The sequence below is a fragment of the Chrysemys picta genome, chromosome 15 (assembly GCF_011386835.1).
Source record: "Chrysemys picta bellii isolate R12L10 chromosome 15, ASM1138683v2, whole genome shotgun sequence".
Lineage (NCBI taxonomy): Eukaryota > Metazoa > Chordata > Testudines > Emydidae > Chrysemys > Chrysemys picta.
In genome coordinates this window covers 14100003-14126166 of record NC_088805.1, presented here as the reverse complement: position 1 = coordinate 14126166, position 26164 = coordinate 14100003, and the positions used below count along the sequence as shown (strand labels likewise).

Genomic DNA, 26164 nt, shown 5'->3' with positions numbered 1-26164 from the left:
GACCCTAAATTACAGGGCATTTCATTCACAGTTCATATGACAGTACAGAACAGCGTATTTTTACTTCACAGCAACGTAACTCATTGTACAAACTCTATATCAGGCACGTTCTAATTCAGATAAGTATTACTGCAGAGACACTTCTGAGTTTAGATCAGAGAACTAAAGTATTTTACAGTAACTGGCACATTTTAGGTTTTATGCTTGATCCATGTACCTCTTTCTCTTCCCAAATCAATGAGCACCCCATAGTGACTAATATTCTGAGATAGGGATAACTCTCCCTCCATTGGCTTAGATTAGACACATTCTCCTGAAATAGCTAACTCAACAGTTTTAAACCTTGTCCAGATACTGCAAAATATATAATACAAAGAAAACAGTACAAAGTACAAATTTAACAGTAATCCCATGGTGCCAGTTCCTCATTGCCACACCTCAGACAAGGATGTAGACACAGAAACCAGTTCATTCATTTATAATAAAAGAGACCTACTAAGAACTGGGAACAGTAAGCCCTTTAACCAGAGATGTCCAGCTGCCTTTCAGACCTGGTGAGTACCCCGGGGTTTACCTTTTGCAGCTGGTGTTTTTAATGCTATCAGCACTTTAAAGATGACAAAACCAATATATCAATAGGAAGAATCTGCCTCCTACTCGCTGAAAATTAAAGCTGGTCAAAACCAACAAAAATGATTTCGCACAAAAATTTGAAATTGTTTCCATTTCACAAGGTCGAAAATTTTCTGTCTCACACAATTTTTCATAATTTTAACCAACATGTTGAAATTTTTATAATTTTTTTTTTCCTTTACTGAAAATTATTTGTTTTCTGTCTGAAGACTGAGCTTTTGGTAAATGAAATATCTCATTAATGATTTTGAAAATAATGTTGATATAAATGCTGATATAATTTCATTAAAATTTTGGTTAAAAATTGTGAAAAATGTAAGATGTCAATACTGTTGAAAATGTTTCTGTGATATTTCCATTAAGACTTCTTTAAAACAAATCTATATATGTGACATGGCTTCTTTGAGTAACTGTTCTGCAGTCAGGATGGTTGAAGCAGAACACACTTTTTTAGATGATATCCTTTTAACAAGAAAAGTGAAAAAAATATTGGAACAAGGCTCCTACGTAGCTCGGAGGACAGTCTGGGAGACAATCAAGGGAATGGGAGAGTCATGAGGTGCTTATTCATTAGCACGTGGCATAAGAGAAAACACAAATAAAATATGTGACAATACAATCCCAATCATGCAAAGATCTTTTGGGAACAGCTGGAGATGGCATGAGTCCCATTCAGAATCCAGTGGCAGAGGCCAAAAACAATTCTCTTCCCACAGCTACTACTTACATTAACCCTGGGAAGCCCCACAACATATCAGACTGTTGACAGGGAAACTCCAGGGTTTCCATGGCAGCAAAATGCAGTTCCTTGAGCTGCACGTAGAGAAAAAGTTGGATAACACACCTCTGGCCCCAGAGCAAGTAGAGGGAGAAAGAGTGTTTTCAGAACCAAGGCCCCACTTATGCTTTGCTACCATTTCAGTGAAGACAATACAATATTCTTATTCTGTTCCTGTGAAGTTTCTTACATCTACATCTGTCTGTGACAACTGAGATATATGTCTGGAAAGTGAAAGACAAATATAAGGAACATCCTGGTCAAGGGCCAGCTCTACCATTTTTTGCCGCCTCAAGCAAAAAAAAAAAAAAAAAAAAAAAAAAGCTTGGACTGCCAAAGCACAAAAAAAAAAAAAGCTGCCCGGACTCTGCCGCCCCAAGAATGGACGGAATGTCGCCCCTTAGAATGTGCCGCCCCAGGCATGTGCTTGCTCCGCTGTTGCCTGCAGCCAGCCCTATCTTGGTCTTACCACAAGCTTAAAGAGTGTTTTTTCTTTGCAGATTAAGTACCAAAGGCTATTTCAAATTATCTTCGTTTTGGGAATTGGCGGATCCCTGCAAGTTGGCCTTCAAATTTCTATGATCACTTACACTTCTGTGGTAAGCAGTCTTAAGCAGCTAGAATACTCTTTGGTTGTGTGTGCAATGGGACTGCATGCTAGCTTGAGAATGCTCCTTCAAGGCAATCCACCAAGTGTTTACATTGCAACTATTCCTCCCTTTTCTATTCTATCCTGTAAGTCAGTGTTCCTCAAAGTGTACAAAATAATTGAGAGGAGAGGAGTGGAGTTGTATTTTCAGAATGCTTTATGCTATAGCTAGCTTTTCTTCTGACAGATGGTGCAGTCAGTAAGTTAAGGCAGTAGGGTTGTGCATTTCCTTATTGCATAGTGCTGAGACCTCAGAGTGGGTCTGTAAAGTAGGATTTTGCTTTACTTTACTTCTTGATGATGTATAAAGAAGACCTTAATGTGTTGGGTTTTTTTAATCTTCTGTTTTCATACACTGGAAATATTAGGAATGTCAAGTTTGGTCTTCCCAAGTTTTGCTGAAGGACACCTCTTGGGGGTCTCAGAGTGTGGGTATTTTGAGGTCTCACGACATAAAGGGGAAGTGGTGTTGAATCTTTAATAAAGAATAAAATAATAAAAATACTTAGCTCTTATAAGCTTCCTTCTTTTTCTAAAATACTCAGTAATGACGGGAATTCAATAGGTGTTAACACAAAACCAAGAGTCAGATCATGCCTGCCTAGATCCATGTGGTCTGAGGTCATGATGGGGGAGTGGATGAAGACAGGACAAGCCGGAGATGGCATAGATGGGACATTCATCATCCCGCTCCCGCCCTAAGGTTACCAGGAAAAACTAATAGATCCCCACATAGTGTTAACTTTTCTGTATAGCCCCACACCCCTGTCTTTGGGAGTGCCTTCGGTAGGCCAAGAGATAGAAGAGACGAATCCCTGACATGAGGCACCCTTCACAGTTGTTCAGCTTACAGTCTCAAATTTTGTGATGTCATCCAGTAACTTCATTAATTCTCCAGTCACCAGAGTATGATCTAGGATAGACGAGATCTGCATTTCTAATGTAAAAAACTCACAAGCAAGCAAATGTAATAAAATAAAACAAATACCTTTCAGATCTTTTTTATACGTCCTAAAGAAGCAAAAAAGGGCAAAAGTCTAAATATATTTCCTTTGAAGGCAATGCCTTTTCTGTGGGGATTCAATGTTATTCAGTGGACTTCACCTTACAGAGAAAGTAGAATTTTAAGGCTTCGGGACAGTGAAAGTGAAAATAAGGTGGGTAATCTCACTGTAAAAGCACTACCAGTCAACTGTTTAAGAGAGGATCGAGATTGAGGTGCACTTCAGAACTGCATGGGGAATTCTGAACTGTGTCTGACTTAAAGCCAATGTCATTACCCTCTTATTTTCATAGCTATAAATTAAATCACAATTTTTAATCAAATACAAGTAACATTTCTGCAGGGCCACCCAGAGGATTCAGGGGGCCTGGGGCAAAGCAATTTTGGGGGCCCCTTCTATAAAAAAAAGTTGCAATATTATAGAATACTATATTATTGTGGGGGGCCCTGCGGGGCCTGGGGCAAATTGCCCCACTTGCTCCCCCCCCCTACCCCCCGGGCAGCCCTGCATCTCTGGAATTTTTCACTCCACTCCACTCCAAATATATTAAACTCTCTCTGGCCTTTAGCTCCTAGCAGTTCCACAGTATGAAACAGAAAAGGAGCAATACAAAGATGATGTTCAAGGTCTCAGATTCAAGAACAGCAAAAAAAAATTGGTGGAATTATGGGTTCTTTTTTAAACTATGTCTAATAGTAAGTCACCGACTTTTAACTTCTTCTAAATAGTGGCTGAAAATATGACAAATAACTAAGAACAATCCATTGGAGACGTGTTTATAGTTAATGAAAATCCCCTTTTTCTTTCCCAGCATGTTAAAAAGTTTATCAATGAAACCTGGCAAGAGCGATATGGCTCTCCTCTTCATCATGAGACACTTATGTTGCTGTGGTCCTTCATTGTGTCTGTCTTCGGTATAGGGGGACTCTTGGGGTCTATGGGCAGTGGATACCTGACTAGAAAATATGGCAAGTACGTATATATAAAAACAAATTGCTAATCAAAAGTCATGAAACAATTAATGAGCGGTTGAGTCCTTGAGTGTGAAACATTCTTTTAGGTATCCTAGGATCAAACCATTTAGCACCTTGAAAGTAAGTATCAAGACCTTAAACTTGACATGGTATTCTATGGAAAGCTAGAAGAGTAAGAAGACTACTGGAGTGATATATTGATTAGGTAGACAGCTGCATTCTACATTCATTGCAATTTCCTCAGGGCTGAGGCCTTCAACCCTGATAAGTTACATTGCTGTGGCCTAGATGGGAACTAACAAAGGCATCTATTATTGAGGCCTGGTTACTATCAGCAAGGAGGGGATGCGGTCTCCTAGCCAGCTGAAATGACAGAATGGGTTTCTTGGAGGTGCTACTAAGAGTTCAGCATCACTGAGAAGCACAGAAGTCCTCCTAGGCTGTGGTTTGACTTGGTGAGTTGTGGGTATTTCTTCAAGTTGAAGGGTTATGTCTCTAAGGTCTTCTAAGGCCTGGTCTACACTACGGGTTTAGGTCGACTTTAGCAGCGTTAAACCGAATTAAGCCTGGACACGTCCACACAACGAAGCCCTTTCTTTCGACTTAAAGGGTCCTTTAAACCGGTTTCTTTACACCACCTCCGACGAGGGGATTAGCGATAAAACCGGCCTTTGCGGGTCGGAATTGGGGTAGTGTGGACGGAATTCGACGTTATTGGCCTCCGGGAGCTATCCCACAGTGCTTCATTGTGACCGCTCTGGACAGCACTCTCAACTCAGATGCACTGACCAGGTAGACAGGAAAAGACCCGCGAATGTTTGAATTTCATTTCCTGTTTGCTCAGCGTGGAGAGCACAGGTGACCACGCAGAGCTCATCAGCACAGGTAACCGTGATGGAGTCCCAGGATCGCAAAAGAGCTCCAGCATGGACCGAACGGGAGGTACGAGATCTGCTCGCCATATGGGGAGATGAAGCAGTGATAGCTGAACTCCGTAGCAGTAAAAGAAATGGAAAAGTATTAGAAAAGATCTCCAAGGCCATGAAGGACCGAGGCCATAACAGGGACACACAGCAGTGCCGCGTGAAAATTAAGGAGCTACGGCAAGCTTACCACAAAGCCAGAGAAGCAAACGGAAGGTCCGGGGCAGAGCCGCAAACTTGCCGCTACTACGCGGAGCTGCATGCGATCCTAGGGGGTGCAGCCACCACTACCCCAACCGTGTGCTATGACTCTCTCACTGGAGAAACACACAGGGAAGACGGTTCGGGGAACGAGGAAGATGACGATGGAGGTACTGTAGGTAGCTCACAGCAGCAAGGAAGCGGAGAAACCGGTTTCCCCAACAGCCAGGATATGTTTGTGACCCTGGACCTGGAACCAGTAACCCCCGAACTCACCCAAGACCCTCAGGGCACACAGGAGACCTCTGGTGAGTGTAACTTTGTAAATATTTGTAAACATTACAAAAAAAAAAGCAAGCGTGTTTAATGATTAATTTGCCCTAGCAATCGCGGCCAGTACATCTACTGGAAAAGTCTGTTAACGTGTATGGGGATGGAGCGGAAATCCTCCAGGGACATCTCCAGAAAGCTCTCCTGGTTGAAATGGGGTGATTTTATTAAGGGACATTCAGAGGCGCCCGTTCCTGCTCTTCTGAACAGAAATGTTCCCCGCTGTTAACCACGCGGTGGAGGGGAGGGGTGAAGTGATCATCCCAGAGAATCGTGTGTGTGTGTGTGTGGGGGTGGTTTACTTGTGTTTGTGCCGCATGTTAATCGGGAAACCGCAGCCCCTCCTTTTACATTGAAAACCCATTTTAAATGGACAACCCAATTCATCCTTGATATGGGAAATGCGCTGCTGTTTGCAACCTTTCCCGCATGTTAAGAAGGTTAAAAAAGCCAAAACACTGTGGCCTACCATGGCTGCCTGCAAGCTGAAATATGCGACCTTGTAATGAAAGAGTGTACCCATTGTTCTCTAAAATGTGTCTTTTTTAACCACCTCTCCCTTCTCCTCCACCAGCTGCAAATGTTTCTCCTTCGCAGAGGCTCGTGAACATTAGAAAGAGAAAACGTAGGACGAGGGACGATATGTTCACGGAGCTGCAGATGTCCTCCCATGCTGATAGAGCACAGCAGAATGTGTGGAGGCAGTCAATGTCGGAGATGAGAAAAGCCCAATATGAACGAGAGGAGAGGTGGCGGGCTGAATGGCGGGATGAAAAGAGCAAGTGGTGGGCTGAAGACGATAGGTGGCGTCAGCTTGCAGACAGACGGCAAGAGTCAATGCTCCGTCTGCTGGAGCATCAAACTGATATGCTCGAGCGTATGGTTGAGCTGCAGGAAAGGCAGCAGGAGCAGAGACCACCGCTACAGCCCCTGTGTAACCAACAGCCCTCCTCCCCAAGTTCCATAGCCTCCTCACCAAGACGCCCAAGAACACGGTGGGGGGGCCTCCGTCCACCCAGTCACTCCACCCCAGATGATCGCCCAAGCATCAGAAGGCTGGCCTTCAATAAGAGTTAAAGTTTTAAAATGCAGTGTGTCCTTTTCCATCCCTCCTCCCCCACCCATCCCAGGCTACCTTGGCAATTATCCCCCTACTTCTGTGAGGAACTAATAAAGAATGCATGAATGTGAAAAAACAATGACTTTATTGCCTCTGCAAGCGGTGCTCGAATTGGGGAGGGGAGGGTGGGGTGGGGTGGTTGGTTTACAGGGAAGTAGAGTGAACCGGGTCGGGGGGGGGGGGGTTTGGAGGGTTCATCAAGGAGAAACAAACAGAAGTTTCACACAATAGCCTGGCCAGTCACAAAACTCGTTTTCAAAGCTTCTCTGATGCGCACCGCGCCCTGCTGTGCTCCTCTAACCGCCCTGGTGTCTGGCTGCGTGTAATCAGCGGCCAGGCGAGTTGCCTCAACCTCCCACCCCGCCATAAATGTCTCCCCCTTACTCTCACAGATATTGTGGAGAGCACAGCAAGCAGCAATAACAATGGGGATATTCTTTTCGCTGAGGTCTGAGCGAGTCAGTAAGCTGCGCCAGCGCGCTTTTAAACATCCAAATGCACATTCCACCACCATTCGGCACTTGCTCAGCCTGTAGTTGAACAGGTCCTGACTCCTGTCCAGGCTGCCTGTGTACGGCTTCAGGAGCCATGGCATTAAGGGGTAGGCTGGGTCCCCAAGGATCACGATAGGCATTTCAACATCCCCAACGGTCACTTTCTGGTCCGGGAAGAAAGTCCCTTCCTCCAGCTTTCGAAACAGAGCAGAGTTCCTGAAGACGCGAGCATCATGTACCTTTCCCGGCCATCCCACGTTGATGTTGGTGAAACGTCCCTTGTGATCCACCAGGGCTTGCAGCAGCATTGAAAAGTACCCCTTGCGGTTTACGTAGTCGGTGGCTTGGTGCTCCGGTGACAAGATAGGGATATGGGTTCCGTCTATGGCCCCGCCACAGTTTGGGAATCCCATTTCAGCAAAACCATCCACTATTGACTGCACGTTGCCCAGAGTCACTACCCTTGCTATCACCAGGTCTTTCATTGCCCTGGCAAATTGGATCACAGCAGCCCCCACCGTAGATTTGCCCACTCCAAATTGATTCCCGACTGACCGGTAGCTGTCTGGTGTTGCAAGCTTCCACAGGGCTATCGCCACTCGCTTCTCAACTGTGAGGGCTGCTCTCATCTTGGTATCCTGGCGTTTCAGGGCAGGGGAAAGCAAGTCACAAAGTTCCATGAAAGTGCCCTTACGCATGCGAAAGTTTCGCAGCCACTGGGAATCGTCCCATACCTGCAGCACGATGCGGTCCCACCAGTCTGTGCTTGTTTCCCGGGCCCAGAAATCGGCGTTCCACGGCATGAACCTGCCCCAGTGACACCATGATTTCCACATTGCTGGGGCCTGTGCCTTGTGAGAGGTCTATGTCCATGTCAATTTCCTCATCACTCTCGTCGCCGCGCTGCAATCGCCTCCTCGGCTGGTCCGGGTTTCGCCTTGGCATGTCCTGGCTCTGCATATACTCCAGGACAATGCGCGTGGTGTTCATAGTGCTCATAATTGCCGCGGTGATCTGAGCGGGCTCCATGATCCCAGTGCTAGCTATGGCGCCTGGTCAGAAAAAAGGCGCGAAAGTAGTATCTGATGGACCAGGAGAAGGAGGGAGGGCGGGAGGGAGGGAGGGCCGAGTGACGACATGGCGTACAGGTACAGGAACAGGGAGAAACACAAACAACTGTCACACAGAATGGTCCCCCCAAAGATTAAACTGAAAACCCTGGGCTTAGCAGGCCATTGATTTCACGGAGGAAGGGGAAGCAAATGAATACAGAACAAATCTATTTTTTACATCTTAAGCTGGCAGCCGACGGTGCAGCATGAGTGATAGCCTCTCCAGTACGATGATGATGGATACCAATCATAATATACCATCGTCTGCCAAAAGGCAAGGGGCTGCTGCTGTGTAGCAATGCAGCCCCACGTCTGCCAGCCCCACGTCCGCCAGCACCCAGCATCGCCCTCGGCCTCTTCTGGGTGCTTAGCAGACAATACTGGGCAATTGGCAGAAAATAGTATATTACGATTGGTAGCCATCATCATCGAAACATGTCTGCCCAGGTGGCCATGATTGACAGCCACTCCAGTATGACGACGATGGGTACCAGTCATAATATACCATCGCCTACCAAAGGGCAAGGGGCTGATGCAATGCAGCCCTACGGCTGCCAGCCCCACAGCTATCACTCATGCTACACCGTCTACCGCCAAAAGGCAGTTAGCAGCTGCTGCTGTGTAGCAATGTAGTCCCACGTCTGCCGGCACCCAGAGGACATATGGTGACGGTGAGCTCAGCTGAGCTGAGCGGGCTCCATGCTTGCCGTGGTATGTTGTCTGCACAGGTAACCCAGGTAAAAAGGCGCGAATCTATTGTCTGCCGTTGCTGTGACAAGGGGGGAGGGGCCTGACGACATGTACCCAGAACCGCCCGCGACACTGTTTTGCATCATCCGGGCATTGGGATCTCAACCCAGAATTCAAAGAAAAGGCGCGAAAATAGTATCTGACGGACTAGGGGAAGGAGGGAGGGCGGGCCGAGTGACGACATGGCGTACAGGCACAGGGAATTAAAATCAAGAACGGTGGCTGTGCATCAGGGAGAAACACAAACAACTGTCACACAGAATGGTCCCCCCCAAAGATTAAACTGAAAACCCTGGGTTTAGCAGGCCGTTGATTTGACGGAGGGAGGGGGAAGCAAATGAATACAGAGCAAATCTATTTTTTACATCTTAAGACGACAGTGCAGCGTGACTGATAGCCCTCGGCATCTTTCTGGGTGCTTGGCAGCAAATACGGGGCGCTTGGCAGTTAGTGTATGACGATGGTCTTCAGGCCTATTGCACGATCGGCTGCTCAGGGAAGACTCTGCTAATGTGCGATGACCCGACTTGTAATAGGACGGTTAACAGTCGTAATACACCATCTACTGCCAAAAGGCAAGCCCCACGGCTGCCAGCACCCAGATCGCCGATGAAGGCTACCAGTCTACTGCACCGTCTACCACCAAAAGGCAGTTAGCAGCTGCTGCTGTGTAGCAATGCAGTCCCACGTCTGCCGGCACCCAGAGGACATATGGTGACGGTGAGCTCAGCTGAGCTGAGCGGGCTCCATGTTGTCTGCACAGGTAACCCAGGTAAAAAGGCGCGTTTATTGTCTATTGTCTGCCGTTGCTGTGACGGGGGAGGGAGGGGCCTGACGACATGTACCCAGAACCGCCCGCGACACTGTTTTGCATCATCCAGGCATTGGGATCTCAACCCAGAATTCCAAGGGGCGGCGGAGACTGCGGGAACTGTGGGATAGCTGTCGGATAGCTACCCATAGTGCAATGCTCCGGAAGTCGACTCTAGCCTCGTACTGTGGACGCGGTCCGCCGACTAGAGCACCTAGAGCATTTTATGTGTGGGCACACACAATCGGCTGTATACAACCGATTTCAATAAAACCGGCTTCTATAAATTCGAACTAATTTCGTAGTGTAGACATACCCTAAGTGTTTTCCTCTGCCAACCAACATAAAATCTGTGTTACTAGCCTTTAGCTTCAGCCAGCTCTTTTTCATCTATATTATCTCATCCAGCCTCTTAGATAGTTGGCTGACAACAGTATATTCCTAAATTGTGAAGACAGATAGAGTTGTATGCCATGTGCATATTGTTGACATTTGAGCCCATTATGTCTCAGTTTTTCCTAGTACCTCCATGTAAATATTTAATAAGGGCTTGTCTACATTTAAAATGCTGCATGAGCGCAGCATCACCGCTGCAGCTCTTCAGTGAAGATGCTACCTACGCCCATGGGAGGGCTTCCCATAGGTGTAGGTAATCCACCTCCCTAAGAGGCGGTAGCTAGGTCAACGGGAGAATTCTCCCATCAACCTAGTGCTGTCTATACTGGGGGTTAGGTGGCTTTAACTGTGTCACTCAGGGGTGTGGATTTTTCACACTCCTGTGCAATGGAGTTATACTGACCTAATTTCCTAGTGTAGACCAGGCCTAAGACTGGGGAGAGAAGTGTGCCCTGAGAGACTCTGCAAGTGATGGGCACAGTGGTGGAGGTGGGATTTGCCTTCAGTTTTATGCAAGTTTCTTTTGCACTGTTACAGAAAGAAATGTCTAGTGTGCAACAATCTGCTCATGCTAGCAGGTGCATTTGTCATGGGCTTCAGTAAGACAGCCAAGTCCTTTGAAATGATTCTGATTGGACGCTTACTATGCGGCATCAGTGCAGGTGAGACGTCTCATATAAGTCAATTCTCTTTCCTATCTCACAATGCTTTGTGTCTCTTCAAATTAGGATTTCCCTTTACTTTGACAACAAAATATCCAGATTCATCCTCAGTGGTGCAATGTCTCATTAGGTCATATGCACAGAAACAGCACACATGCTACAACCAACCATTCTTACGCGTACCAATTCTGCTGCCAAAAACCAAAATTCTACTTTGAGAAAAAAAAAATCCCTAGAGTAGCCAGAGGAAAGTTTGGGCTTACTGTATAATGTGTAATTTTCTTGATGGGAAAGAAATGAATAGACACATACTGTTCTTAGCCTACTTCAATTACAATCTGTAATTCCAGCAGAATATGGTTCTGATCAATGATATTGGAAAACAAAACAGAGCACAGTTTAAATCTAATGTTCTCATAAAGCTCTCAAGAAAAACTCTATTCAGAGCTTCACCCATTTTATTTTATCTCTGTAAAAATTCTCAGTACACTGTTTTTACCCCTCCCTCAACACATGAACTCCTTTGAGTTAGGAAAATGACCTGGGATAATCAATAAAAGTAATTCCTGGCAGGTGGCCCAGATGTCAATAAAAACTTCCCATGCTAATGCCATTATGTCTTGGATTTCTACCTACACAAAATGATACCTATTTTACCTCTTTACCTTGGAAAGGAATCTCTTATTTTGAAACAAAAACTTTTGTAAACTTATGTAAGGCAATGTTGCATTGAATGGCAGCATTTTTTTCTTATTTTTTATTTTTTTTGCCCATGCATTGGGATGCTCTGTAATTTCTTCTATGAGGAGCACCAGTCTCGCACAGACAGAATTTCATCTGATTCAACAGAGTTTCATATCTTTATCACTTTTGCTACCATATGCTAACAGGAAGGACAATGTCAGAACCTTGTTTACTTTCATACCAAACAGAGGTATGCTGAGATCACAGTATTAAGGGAAACCTGTTACTTATCTAAAAGATGTAATATTTATTTTTAAATGCCTTTGTTTTCAGATTAAATATTTCACTCATTAAAAGATACAAAAAGCACGTTTTGCCCCAAACCTGCAACCTTAATAACGTAATGTGCAAAACAGATACACGTGACAAAAATATTCATGATTTGCTCTGGAATCCAATATTGCTTGCTACAGAAATATCCCATAAAGTACTAAAAAAATGTACTTTACCAGCCCTTCTGATATATCACCTCAGAAAAGTTTGAGGCAAGAGGCATGTATGGTTTTAGAAGCAAATCGAATACTACTACAAGGTTTTCACTTGTTGAGCTTTGTAGTCTCTCATTTCCATTAAAAATCTTCTGCTGTCATTCACTGGAGGCATGATGATGATAATGATTATGATGCAACTCACGGGAAAACTCCTAATTTCTTACCCCCATTTTAAAAAAACAGACTGCAGATTAGTGGTGCATGATGCACAAGGAGGATGGGATAAGAAAGAACTTGCCCAACAGATGAAGAGTCAGCAAAGGCAGTTGATTGCTTGAGTCTTATTTGACCCCTTATTTAATATACAATAAACAAGTCATGAGGCAGCTTATATTCTGGCGAAACACAATTTTTTAATTTACACTATTTTATTTCCTATAACGGTCTTGTTTCGTCTCCTAAATTCAAGGTTTATGTATTTCTCTACATCCTCAATATGCTGGAGAGATTTCCCCCAAGAAGCTGCGTGGATTTGCAAATTCTACTATCCCTCTTTTTGGGGCACTGGGAAAAACCCTTGGGCAAATTATGGGACAAAGGTAGAATACACTTACTTACCTACCTACCTTTATTTCTCTATATTCTTTATCTTTCTGTTCATAGTCTTCCATTTGCCCATGCATCTCTCAAAAAACAAAATCTGCTGAACTTTTATTTTATATTTACATTTTTATACTCCCCAGGGAGTATTTAGGAACTGAGTCATTGTGGCCGTTACTGATGGCCTCCTGTGGAATTGCAGCATTGGTCCAGCTGGTCACTCTGCCGTTCTTTCCTGAGTCTCCGCCCTACCTCCTGATGCATAAAGGAGATAAGGAAGGTTGCCTGAAAGGTAACAGAGAGTTCCCTGGTCCTCACTTTTATTTCTATTGTTTTTTTGGATTTGTGATGTTAATAGCACCCGTTAACGGGGCATGTGATATTAGGTGGTACCAAGTTTCCCACTGCCCATTACTAAGCTGATTCTGTGAATACAGATGACCTACAGATTTTGATACGGGTCTAAATTAGTAGACATAACCTTTTCTTTGTAAAATTCTGCATTAGGGGATGCTTTAGCTTTCTACCATTACCAGCTAACTTCATTATTGCATTGATCATTCTGATTGATTAATGAGACATGGCCTGTCAGTTCAATGGAATAATCAATGCAGGTACTGAACAATTAATGCATTATCTACTCAGTAAATTCAATAGTTAACTGAATAACAAAGAGATGGACTAACATGATGGACTTTGTTCTCTTTCTCATGGACAGCCATGAAGCAGTTCTGGGGTGAAGGGACTCATCAAGCAGAGATTGATGACATGATGAAGGAAAAGGCTACAATGAAAAGCACCAAGATTCTCAGTGTCTTGGAGCTAATGAAAGAAGCATCCTTGCGTTGGCAGTTGTATACCATAATTATTATTATAGGTACCCTGCAGATTTGTGGCATCAATACAGTTGAGTTCTTCCTCACTTTAAGTCTCAAAACTATTAGGCAGCCTTGAAAATGCTACAGACTCGGTATAATTGGCATTTGGTTAACATGGGAGTCCATAGCATTTCAGAATCTCACCAAGCAATCTCAAATGTATATTTAAGAGAAAGGGTGATAGTTTTGAGTACTGCAAGCCTCCACACATCAGGGTTCTTGGGAAGGAAGAATATGTTCTACTATGACATTCTTGGATCTGTCCCTGCAGTGTCCGTATATGTAGCTGTTTCTGATAGCTAGTGGGGATCAGCGGAGTGATAAGTACTGGGACTACCTCCCGCATATGTCAATATGTGCTGCAATTGTTAGCCACAGAAGGAAAGCACCTAACTCTGTGCCAAGCTAACATGCAGTCTGTCTAGGATGGGGAGTAATGCAAGCACACAAACTTAAGAATCGAATGTCAAAATTATTACATAGGACTCATTTGCCAATTCCCACTGTGATGTGAGACTACTGGATTGAGGAGTATAAATATAAGGAGGTATCTTGAGCGACTATAGTGCAGGTCTATTTATGATACAATATCATCTGACAAATACAGGTCCCTAGAGCAGCAGCAGCAACAGCAGAAAACTGAAAAACCTGGTCAGCGTCATATTCCACTCCATCCTTGTGTGTAAGGACTGCATACACAAGCAGCACAGATTAAAAGGGAACAATTCCGTATTGCAATGTTTCACCACCGCATTACAATGCTGCATTGCATGGAGAAAGGTTCTTAACTCACCCTCAAACAATCTATTCAAACACTACTTCCCAAATGAGTAGTAGACATTCACTGGAGCAACTGCCATACTTACAAACAGGAGCAGAGCCCCACCATTATTTCAATACTGCAGAGATCATTCCTTCTTACGTATAGTGGCTGATCTTCCCTGACAAGCAGTCTGTGTGTGAGAGAGAATACCACTTGCCCTGTAAAATGGGTTCCACTTAAAAACACTGAGTTCCTAAGGAAGAAATACACCATTCCATTCCGACTACAAGTCTTTAAAAAGCACTTAATGATGCATGTCTATTAAGAACTGATGAAACCTCAGCAACTGATGGTCTCACTGTCACAGGATTTTAGCTACTGTAATTTTTTATAGTAAAATATTTTAATTTCATAACATTTTACAATGTTTTCATCTTTCAATAATACAAAGTCTCACACCTACCCAACTTTATGTAGAAGTGCAACATTACAACTCTGAACAGCAGAGACCAATCATGGTTCTCACTGGAGAATAGCAATTGTTTATCTGGTGCCAGGCACAGTGTCACACAAATATATGTAAGAGGTAATTTACTTTTTTTTAATTGCATTTTCTAGATCTATGTTTATGCTTTTGAAGTGCTCCATGTGGCTGGGTTTGATGAAGACATCATCCGCTACATGTCACTGAGTGTTAGTCTATGTGAACTCCTCTCTTCTATACTCTGCGTAAGTAAAATTACACTGGGAATTGGTCAGAATTTGCTCCATCTGCTATTACATCAATGTGATTTGTATCCCTCAGAGCATCATCATTGAGCACTTTGGCAGAAAGAGGCTGCTTTGCGGGGGCTATGGGATAATGGCTTTAATACTGACTGGCCTCACAGTAACTCTTGCCCTGCAGGTGAGGAAACTCTTTTCAATGAGTTCTTTTCCAATATCAACCCTGTTTCTAACCCTTCCCATCAATAGTTCTACTGGCTATAAAAAAGTCCAGTTGGCTCTAGAACCCCCACAATAACTTCTGCTACCATGATGGCAGAGCTAGTAGTCGCTAAAGTTTGTCATGAGACTCCCCCAGTCTTCCTCCCACTCTGATACAGGCAGGGCTGAACCTCATGCAGATTCAATCTTGATTATCCTTCTTCTTTTATGGCCTGTGAATGTGGCTACTGTTAGCACAGTCTGCTGTATTCCTCCCTCCATTACAGCTGGACCCAGCCAAAATGGTTACAAGCTAAATCTGATCTCAACAATACTAGTATCATTGCTGTTGCTCCTTCAGGGACAGGGCTCTTGTGATACCAGCACTCCTGGAAGAGGAGCTGCTCCAAACTGCTACCTTACCCAGTGCCTCCCACTCCTGTTTCATTCATGATGGATCAGTGTAGCTACAGAATCACTGGTTCAGGCTCCACCCTTCCTTGTGACCAACACTCTGTGCACTATGGTGCAGGGACTCTTCTCTACATGGGGATGTAATCCATGGAGTGCAGGAGGTACAGCTCTCCTGAACAGGCTTCCAAAAGCTTTCTTCCACCCCTGCACAGCAGGCAGGATCTGCTGCATCCAGGGACCTCCGTGTATGTTGAAGGGGCTACAGAGGCAAGACTTGCCCTTAAAGAAGTGACCTCAACAAAAATGGAATTTTGCCCTTTTTGTTTGTTTCTTTCTTTATAGCGTACAAGGAGGCCTTGAAGGTTCTCTTTTGTTCAAGGATTCTTCTATACATTCAAAATTCAGGTCTTATACCCTGGATTTATAGACAACTGGACAACTTGGAGATCTACCACAAAGAATCTATGAAAGGACAACATGATTATGGGAAAGGGAAAGTGATTTTTAGTCACCCTGCTTAAAGCATTGTTTTTGTTCATACCCATTTAACTCAAACACATGGGGAAAAAGCCTTTCATTAAGGAATCAAGACCTTCACCCCTTCAACAAGGCATGAGAAAGATCTCTCATCTGGACTGTGAACTAACGAGTCCTTAACAAAATCAGGGAAGACAATTTGGTATTCTTCATATTTCTAAAGTTAAGAAAAAGAAAAGCAAACAGAATTTGGGAGGTGGGGAGAGAAGGGGCAGAGGGAAAACGAGGCCAGGGAAACGAGGAACTATTTGTCACTAGTTGAACAGACATCACTAAGCTTTGTTTTCCTCTCTAGGACTGGTTCTTCTGGATGCCATATTGCAGCCTCTGTCTTATTTTGTTGTATGTGATCTTCTTTGGAATTGGGCCAGGTGAGTAGTTAGTTCAACAGAGAGGGAGAGAGACAGGAACCAGGCCACGTGAGTACAATAATATAGTAAGGAGACAGGGAAAACAAATAGCACATGCCATTAAGTATATGTGGAGTAACAGCAGAATCCAGAATGCTAATATGCACAAGGATAGGGAAAGAACAGAACTAGACCACATGAATACATCTTCTTAGAGGAAGGAGGGAGGGAAGAGGCTTAACTATTTGAGTGCATTAACCTGAGAGTAGAGCCTGAGTGAAGGAAATTGCTGACCTTACTTTATTGATTATATGACCTCAGAGGCTCAGGAAATAGTTTTCTCCAGCTCAGAATGTCTCTTTCCCCTGCTTCCCAAAATATGTCATCTATGGCACTGATTCTGTAGCAGCACATGGCCTCCCAGGAGTTCTCAAACTGTGGTTTGGGACCCCAAAGTGGGTCACAACCCCATTTTAATGGGGTCAACAGGGCAGGCATTAAACTTGCTGGGGCCTGGGGCTGAAGCCCGAGCCCCACCGCCTGGGCCTAAAGCCAAAGCCTGAGGGCTTCAGCCCTGTGCGGCAGGGCTCAGGTTACAGGCCCCCTGCCCAGAACTGAAGTCCTTTGACTCCCTCCCTCCCCAAGTAATCAGAAGGGGGTCCCGATGCAATGAAGTTTGAGAACCCCCATATTGGCAACATGAACTCAATAAATAAAACAGGAGAACAAGCAATTCTAGTTCACCTAAGGCACTCTTTGATCAAGTATTAGCCCCAAATATTATTTAACATTAGGCACAGGCATACTAATTTTGCTTAATTTTGAACACTCTTGAACATCATAGGTTTAGTAGCAAGACACAGACTTAAAAGTTATTGGCCTTGTGTTTTGCTAAACAGAGAACAAAGAAGGTGCACAGAGAAAAAAATATTCATGGAAAAAACAGGGTGATAAGACAGAGTAGAGAGCAGGCAGAGTGAAAAACAGACAGAGAGAGACTGGAAAAAAGAGGAAAAGTTTAAAAATACATCGTTATACACATGTGCCCAGAGTAGATAATTCATTTGTGACAGAGCAGCGATACTCAGACCTCAGTGGTTCAGGAGCCAAATTACTGATAAACATTACCCAAAAGAGCCACAGTCGTGTGAATTCATTATATATAATTTTCACAGCAAAATGACTGACCAGGTGTTCTACAATTGGTTAATAACATAGTATAAGCATCCTGATTGGTTAATAATTAAATCACTCAATGTTTTCATATCATATGCTGCAAAGAGCTGCAGGAAACACATTAAAGAGCCATTTGTGGCTCCCGAGCTTTAGTCTGAGTATCACTGTGCTAGACTCTTGGTGACTCTTCTTTCACTGATACATACTGCAGGCTTCCTGTTACCTAGAAAAGCCTGTTCGGTTTCAGCTGCCTTCCCTTCCCCTGGCGGGAAGCATGGTTTGCTAACTCACAGTTGTTTTGTTAGTCCTGGGACCTCAAAACATAATTTGAAGCATTCCCTAATGCCAAACTCCATGAGGGTCATCCATGCCTATCAATACCATCTATTACATTGGGACATTAAAAAGGGAGAGTTCCATAGTCCTATAACAACAACAAAATAATGATGATAATAATAATAAGCACTTGTATAACATTTTTCATGGCAGACCTTCAAACTGTTACAAACATTCATCCTCACATCTTCTCAGTGAGTTAATTACCATTTAAAAACTGAACATTTGCTACATAGTAGAATGAGAAATACCACGGTAGTAACTCAGATGCCAGTGTGGAGTAACTGTGGGTATTTTCTGTCTTCGTAATGGCAACGCATCCTGGGGTCATCATCACCAATACTTTACATGTAGGGACATTGAGGCAGAGAGATTAAGGCATATATTCAGTAATGTACTTAAGGATGTGCCAATGAGTTGTCCCAATGATTTAAATGAGATTATTCCTATACTTCCCAAATTGGGGCCTAAATGGCTTGTCCATGGGCACACAATGAGTCTGTGGAGAAAAAGAAATCAGAACTCACAAGATCCTAGCTTTCAGCTCTATATTCAGTATGCATCCCATACAACCTCTTACCTTGGCCATTACATTAGCAAGATGGTTTGGTTATCTATTTTCACCAACAACTTTTACTGAAAGTTTTTTTCAGTGGAGGGAGAGAGGAAAGAAAGAAGGTGAAGGGAAACAGAGTAGCTAAGAAAACAACACAGCAATTATTACTTATTCATGTTTCATCTTCCTTTCAGCTGGAGCCACAATATCCATTAGGGTTGAAATCTTTGACCAATCATCCAGACCATCTGCCTTTGTGATTGGTGCGGCCCTCAACTGGGTTGGAATCTTTGTCATTTGGATGATTTTCCCATTCATTGTGGTAAGTGATTCTAACTGGAACATTTCCCAACTGTTTCTAATTTAAACCACCTTGGGAGGTTTGCAGGAAAATGGGGATGAATAAAGAGCAGTAAAGCACAATGCTGGGTCAGTTTGGAATCTTTTGGCTCCTGCTCTATGGAGACCACTTACGTAACAGAGGTGGTGCATTTCAGTTTTAGACTGATCTCAAACTCAAACTTGTAAAGAATGATTTCTCCTTTATTTAAACATTATCTGACTTCAAAGATATAAAGTCACATTCAAGAATCTGAAAGTCAGAAGATTTGTTCATATTTCTCTCAATTTTTTTCCCCAGGAGAGTCTTGGTCAGTTCTTCTTCCTCATCTTTATGGGGGTTCTTGTCACTTCCGGGATCTTTATCTACCTGTTGCTTCCAGAAACAAAAGGAAAGTCTATCACTGAAATCCAAGAGGAATTCAATAAGTTAAATTTTAGGAAGAAATATGTCCCAGCCATGGAGAAGAACATCAGTGAAGATTATACTTTCTGCACTCCGCTCTGATTGGCCATCAAAGGGAGTCAGCAAAAGGAAGAAAGAAGAGACATTAGTGACTTTCAGACTGGAAAGTAAAGCCAGTCAGCTTTAATATCTTTAATTGGACCAACTTCTGTTGGTGAGAGGGATAAGCTTTCAAGCCACACAGAGCCTGAGGAAGAGTCTCTCTCACCAACAGAAGTTGGTCCAGTAAAAGATATTATCTCAACCCACCTTCTCTCTCTAATGTCCTGGGACCAAGTGCTGCTCTCCAGTCAACTCAGAAACAGGATGATGTCTGTTAGTAACAGATCCAGCGCTCAAGACTGGAATGACTGAGAACTCTGGCTTAACTTGGTGAACAGTAAATCTTCTTTTATACCATCTATCAATGAATCAAAGGTTGGCATTATGTTTAAAACTTTTAAACAACTCTCCATGAGTAAAGAGAGGAAATAGAAACCCACCTCTTCCAAAGTGACTTGCAATTGTCATTTTACAATACAAAACTGGGAATAGTGAAGTTATTCAGTTGCTAAGGTTTAGTCAGTTATAGATCCAAGAAAAAGTGAAAAAAAAAGAGGAGGGAAAATCCATTGTTCTTTTTGGCCCATCATTGAATGGGAAAAATTTTGATTCACATCACAAAGGGATAAGAGCTCAGATAACTCTCCATAAAAGATGGTGTTATAGGCAGAACTAAGGTTGCTCAATACTTTCCATTCTAAGATTCTGCTTTCAGTTGCTCATAACTTTGCCAAACTTAAACTGTTCTGGCTGAAATTTTCCATGCCTCAGGCTGATTTCCCCCAACCCCTCACATTCCCTGCTTTTTTCACCTTTAAATTTCAGTTAAAGAGTTCAGATGTTGGCAAAAATGAGATTAGATAAAAACGTTGTTTTCCCCATGTTAAAAAAAATTCTTACAGCAGTTTTGTTGAGAAGTTCTACCAAGTCCATCCTTTGAAGAAAGGACTTAACATTTGTCAGGATGGTCATCCGAGTGTCAGGAATGTGCCTTTTGCTCTCCCCATGTGCCTGTGCTAGACAGTTTTGGCACCCCTGTCATGAGGTACTCCTGTGTGCCAAAAATGCTAACAAGGGGTATGAACCAGAAGAAAAAGCCTTGTGTAAGAGTCTTAGCTGTTTTCACAACTGATTCCACCTTATCATTTCTCTGCGGGTATGCTGGAGAGATGGTGTGGTGGCCAAACTCCCATTTACATGCAAATTCCTGGAATTCTTCCAAGCCAAACAGGAGTCTGTTGTCACTGAGTACAGAATCTAGAATGTCATATCTCACAGAGTGGGTCTTCAGTTTGCCAAGCATTGATTTCCTTTTTGTATCAGGTAGGGCATCAACCTCCAAAAATTGGGACTAGTAATCCACTGTAGCCAAGTATTGGTTTTCCTTGAAGGTAAGCAAGTCCTCTCTCACCTTTTCCCAGGGTTGAGTGGGCAGTTCATATAGTAACAGAATCTCTCACCCTTCTAAGGAGTTCAGTTATGTATTCATTCCTTGCCAGTGAACACCCTCTCAAGTCCATCTAAGACAACTGTCAATGCCAAGGTATAAGGCATATTTTTTTGCATGATATCCTTGCATAATGAGGCAGGGACAATAGCTTTGTCCTCAAAATACGATTCCATCCTGCACACTAAGCTCATTTTTTATTTGAAAATACAGTTCTGCTCCTATCAGTACTTGTTTTTTGTCTTTTGGCCACCCTGCTAGTATCTCTAGACTGCCTGTAGTCGGATGTCCTTTTCTGTAACCTCTTGGATTTCCATCAGCTTCGCTGTTGAAACTGGGAGATAATGCAGCATGTTAATGGATACAATGTTCTGATCCCCTTCCCCAAGCTCACAGATGGTGGGTAAATGCCCTGCTCAGGTGTCAACTAACACCAGTAATCTGCCTGGACATTATCTCTGCCTGGTGGACTGGAGGCACATCCACATGCACTGCAATCTCTTTGGAACATTAAGAAGGGGCCTTGCCATAATTACACTATTCCTGGGTGGCTATAGATGTACTGATGGAATCACTCCACTCTAAATATCACAGCCAGAAGCTCTTTTTGGGGATATCCCTGTTCAATCTGATAGGGTTCTGCTGGCATAAGTGACTGACTGCTCCTGCACCCAATCCCTTTCTCCAATGCATCACCCTGGAGTGTCAGTGGCTCTCCTGGCTGGTAGTCCCTCAGGACCAGGGCATCCGTTCTGGTTCAGCATGTAATATGCTTGCTGTTAGGGACCTGCCCAGTCCCACTCAGCATCCTGCCTTTTGAGCTGATGTATGGGTTCCACTATTGTAGCCACATGTGAATAGAACTTGGACAGAAAATGTATCATTCCTATGAAGCACTGTACCTCTCTCACATCCAGTGGAGCTGGCATGTCTGACTGACTTGATCTTCTTGGGATCTATTTTTAGTCCCTCTGTTGTAAGTGGATGTCCAGTGTAGCTCACCTCCTGCTGAGTCACATTTTTTCTGAGTTGAGTTTTACATTCATGTCCCTGCATCACTGTAGAAGAGTTTGTAGTTTTCTGTCTTGTTCAGCTTCTTTGACATTGCTACCTTCATCTGGAATGTGGATATCATCTGCAGTTATTTTCACCCTAGGCAGGCAGTCCAACACTTGGGTGATTCTTATCTGGCACACCTCTGGGGCATGGTTTATGTCTATTAACATGTGCAGCCATTTGCAGCAAAGGTTCTGAGCATGCTGGACTCTTTATCAAGGTTTATTTGCCAAACCCATTCCTCACAACACAGAGTATAAAAATTCTGGCCTTGAAGAGTTCTGGGAAGATGTGATCAATTGTGGATAGTGGCATTTTTTTCAATGTCCAGTTCAGTGGCTTTGAATCTATGCAGACACGTGATTTGCCTGATGGCTTTTTTACCACCACCATGTTGCTTACCCAGGCTGTACTGGTCTCTACAGGTGCTAGGATACTCCTGCTCTACAGACTTTCAAGCTCATTGCATACTAGATTATGTAGTGCCACCAGCATTTTCCTTTGAAATAAGCACACAAGTTCCACTGTGGAGTCTACTTTCAGTCTTAGCTTTCCTTCGAGGCACCCTTTGCCGTTGAAAACATCCATATGCTTTTAAAGTTGTCTCCATTGTCTATGGGACTCCCCCTTTTGCTTCTTGCACTGCAGCTACAAAATTCTGAAGCTGCACCCAGATCAGATCCATGGTTTGTATGGCTGCATTTCCCAAGAGGAGTCTGTAGTGCTTGCCATCCACCACCACAAACTTCAACTGGTACCATTTCTTATTTTTCAGGTAAGTTATTACAAAGTCACATTTTCCTATGGGCTACATTATGTTCTCATTGTACATTGTTAGATTGTGCCTGTTCTTTGTAATGGGTTTATTCAAGTGCAATTCACACTGAGGAATTTCACTGAAGGGGGTCCTGCCATCCAGCTGAAATAGCACAGGGCATTTCTCTATTAACATTGTTGCATGCACAGAGGTTGATATTGTCCCTTATTGCTTTCCTGTCCTGACAGCCTGAACCTGCTACATTCTCAGACTGAAGGAAAGAGTCATGATATCATCCCTGCTGTCTGATGTGTAGCATCACCTCTCTTGTACAAGTCTGACTAATCTTTGAGACCTGGCTCTGCTCTTGCATGTACTGCTAAAATGGTCCAACTTGACACAACACAATGCTATCCTAGTGCAGGGCACTTCTCCTTTACCTGCTCATGCTGTCTTCCACAGTAAATGCATCACACAGTGGAAATGGAACACTGGCCACCTGGTCATCTTTGCGGTTGTCTCACTGCATGTACTTCTGGGGGTGTTGTGCCTCCTATGCTTTCATCCTCTCTCGAGGCTTCTGCTGCATGCCCCATGTCTAAGCATCTGTTTAATACGAGATTGCCTTCCTGACACAGGCAGCAGATGTAAGAGGCTTGGGGAGGGTAAGCCTCCCCAAATGGGGCAAGAAATGTCAGATGCGGCCGCCAGCCCACAACCTTTGGAGCGCTGCTGCCGGAAGCTCCCAAGAACTGAGGAAACCACTGGTGCCCAGACCATGGCCCCACCCCTACTCTGCCCCAAGGCCCTGTCCCTGCTCGGCCTCTTCCCTGTGGCCCCGCCCACACTGCAGCTCTTCCCCCCGAGGCCCCACCTTCATTCTGCCTCTTCCCGCCCTCACTCCGCCTCTTTCCTTGAGGCCCTCTGCAGCCCACCACTCGCTGCTCTCTGCCCCCTCTCTCCAAGTTTCTCACTCTTAAGGCAGGATGGAGCAGAAAGGAGTGAGTGGTGGGGGGCTAGGTGGAGAGGGTGAAGAGGAGAGAGCGGTGGGTGGAGGCAGGGTGGGGGCAGGGCCTTGGGGCACGGTAGGGGTGAAGCATGGGCAGGGCGTTGGGAAGAGCAGGGGGCATGGCCCCAGTCTGGGTGCCGATGGCCCCTCCCATTTCCAGAGAGCTTCTGCCACTCATGCTCAGCCTCCCCAAACACAGAATTCATGTGCCACCTATGCTTCCTGGTGCAGCTACTCCCACAGATGGTGTTCCCAAGTGCTTCAGACTATCCTGTCCCAAATCAGGGAGTCTGTCAAGTCCCCAAATGTGCATGTAGCAGCCTGTGTAAGGCTGCAACATAGGGGTCTATCCTTCCCTTTGGACTGGTCTGTAGTGAAAAACTTGTGTCACTCCACACTTTTGTTCTGCTTTGGGGGACAATAGTTTCCCAAGGCTCCTAGGCCTGCTGTGAGGCTTGAGGCAGTGGTGAAGATCTCTCTGCCTTGCTCCTCAATATGATAAAATAGTTTTACTTTTCCATTGTAGTCTCCCTGCCTGACTAGGTCTGTGTACAGGTCAAACTCCTCCTTCCACCAGGTCCATAGTCTAACAAGTTCTATGTCTTCAAAATCCAGGGCTTCAAACCAAACTCCATGGCTCACACTCCCCGCTGTTGCATTTCAGAGAACTCACAGCTCTGACACTGCTACAATGTTTTATTTGAAAAGTATGAAGCTGAATCCAAGTTAAGTTCAACAAATGGAACTTTACTAAACCCTATAGACTGCTCTATCCATGTGGCTTCCAGTTGCTTCCAGCCTAACTTCCTGCATTTCCTGTTCCACTGGTGTCCTGTCAATAAGTCTCCCTAGGGAACAAGGGCCCTCTAACTCCAGTTCCAGTGTTCATGATATAGAGGAAGAAGCTGTCTGACTGGAATGCAGAGAAATGAGGGGGATTTGCAGGAGCCAGATGGTGGGAAAGAGCAGAGGGAGAGAGGGACAGGAGCTGGAGAGGAAGGAGCCAATGGGTGAGGGCCAGCAGCAGATGGGGATGGGGACAGAAGCCATGAGGGACTGTGAACATTTTATTTAAGGACATGCCAAGCATCATATAGGAACTCTATGACCGAGATAGAGGCAGAGATAGAATACAGTTCTCCATGGCAGTATTAAACTTGTTGAACTATGAGATCATCCTTTCTTTTTCTGCAATTCCCTAGCTCATTCACTGCACACCTTCCAAAATTTGCAAATAATGAGGCAAGGTTCCTACAGACGACACAACCCTGATTTATTCTCAGGAGCACCATCCATCCTGCACTCTCAGTGAGGCTGGGGGTCCAGCAAAATAGATGAATTTTTTTAATTAGAGACCATACATATACATTATGCATATACTCAAAGGGGCCAAATTAAGGTTGCAAATTTATTTGGCATTTTCAAAATTTTTATTGTTTGACTTCGCAATCATACCATTCCTTTAAAGTAGTTTTTTGGGTGTAATAAAGAAGTAGTACACATCAGTACAGATATATATACCTGCAATAAGTCAGTCAACAAGATATACTCTAACTACCTACTAATTAGGCACTTATCCCACATTCATCATTATGGCATATGAATTAGGCAATCTATATAACACTCCATGATCCTGAGAACATAAAAAGTAAAAGTAAACCAAGGAGGCAAGTTGTATCTGTAACCATGTTAGAAGAGGAAGCAGGGATTGTCCTACACTGACGCTGGCCCTTTAAGAAGGAAGATGCCAGTGCACCTGAGACTCATCAGCTATTTCCCAAGTGGGTTTTAAGTGAGCGCACTGGGACCATATAAATGGGAGACAGAGGGAGACATTGCTACAGGATCAGAGCAGTGCCTGCACAGCCTCTTCTCCCCACAGACCCAGGAGATCCATCACCTCCTGTATACTCCAGGCAAGAGCGTGTCTGCAGCATGGAGCCAGAATGGTCAGCTTGGCAGCCACTAGGTGAGCTCTCCACGCTGAGCAAACATGAAATGGAATTTCAAAACTTCATGGGGCTTTAGAGGGGAGGTGCACATACCTGTGTACCTGGCCACTGGGCAGTGGAGTTCAAAACAGTGACCAGAGCAGTCATAGTGGGGCATTGTGGGAACCTCCTGGGGCCACTAAAGTTGAAGTAAGTAACAGTGTCTACACTGACACTGCATTGACCTAACTACATCGATCTAAGTGCTATGCCTCTCGTGGAGATGGAGTTATTAAGTCAGCATAGCAGGCAAGTTACATTAGTGGGAGCAATATTTTAGTGTAGACACTTACAGAATTAGGTCGACATAAGCTGCCTTGTATCGACCTCTCTGTAGTGTAGACCAGGCCCTAGCTATCGCATCTCAAGGAGGCGGAGTAGCTGCTGCAGTGGTTTAAGTGTAGACAAGCCCTGAGTTTATTTTCCAGACCTGCAGAAGAGCTCCATGTAAGCTCAAACACTTGTCTCACCAACAGAAGTTGGTCCAATAAAATATATTACTTCACCA

The 26164-nt window shown here is 44.2% G+C and overlaps 1 protein-coding gene across 1 annotated transcript; it reads left to right on the top strand.

The window, feature by feature from the left end:
- The first annotated feature begins 413 nt into the window (after positions 1 to 413).
- Positions 414 to 21712, top strand: LOC112060097 (solute carrier family 2, facilitated glucose transporter member 11-like). Its single transcript, XM_065567962.1, has 12 exons — positions 414 to 554; positions 1912 to 2010; positions 3876 to 4036; positions 10713 to 10837; positions 12482 to 12611; positions 12756 to 12904; positions 13331 to 13518; positions 14872 to 14982; positions 15059 to 15160; positions 16427 to 16502; positions 18744 to 18871; positions 19190 to 21712. The coding sequence occupies exons 1-12, from the start codon at positions 531 to 533 to the stop codon at positions 19394 to 19396; spliced, it is 1500 nt and encodes a 499-aa protein (XP_065424034.1). The 5' UTR covers positions 414 to 530; the 3' UTR covers positions 19397 to 21712.
- The last annotated feature ends 4452 nt before the right edge of the window (positions 21713 to 26164 follow it).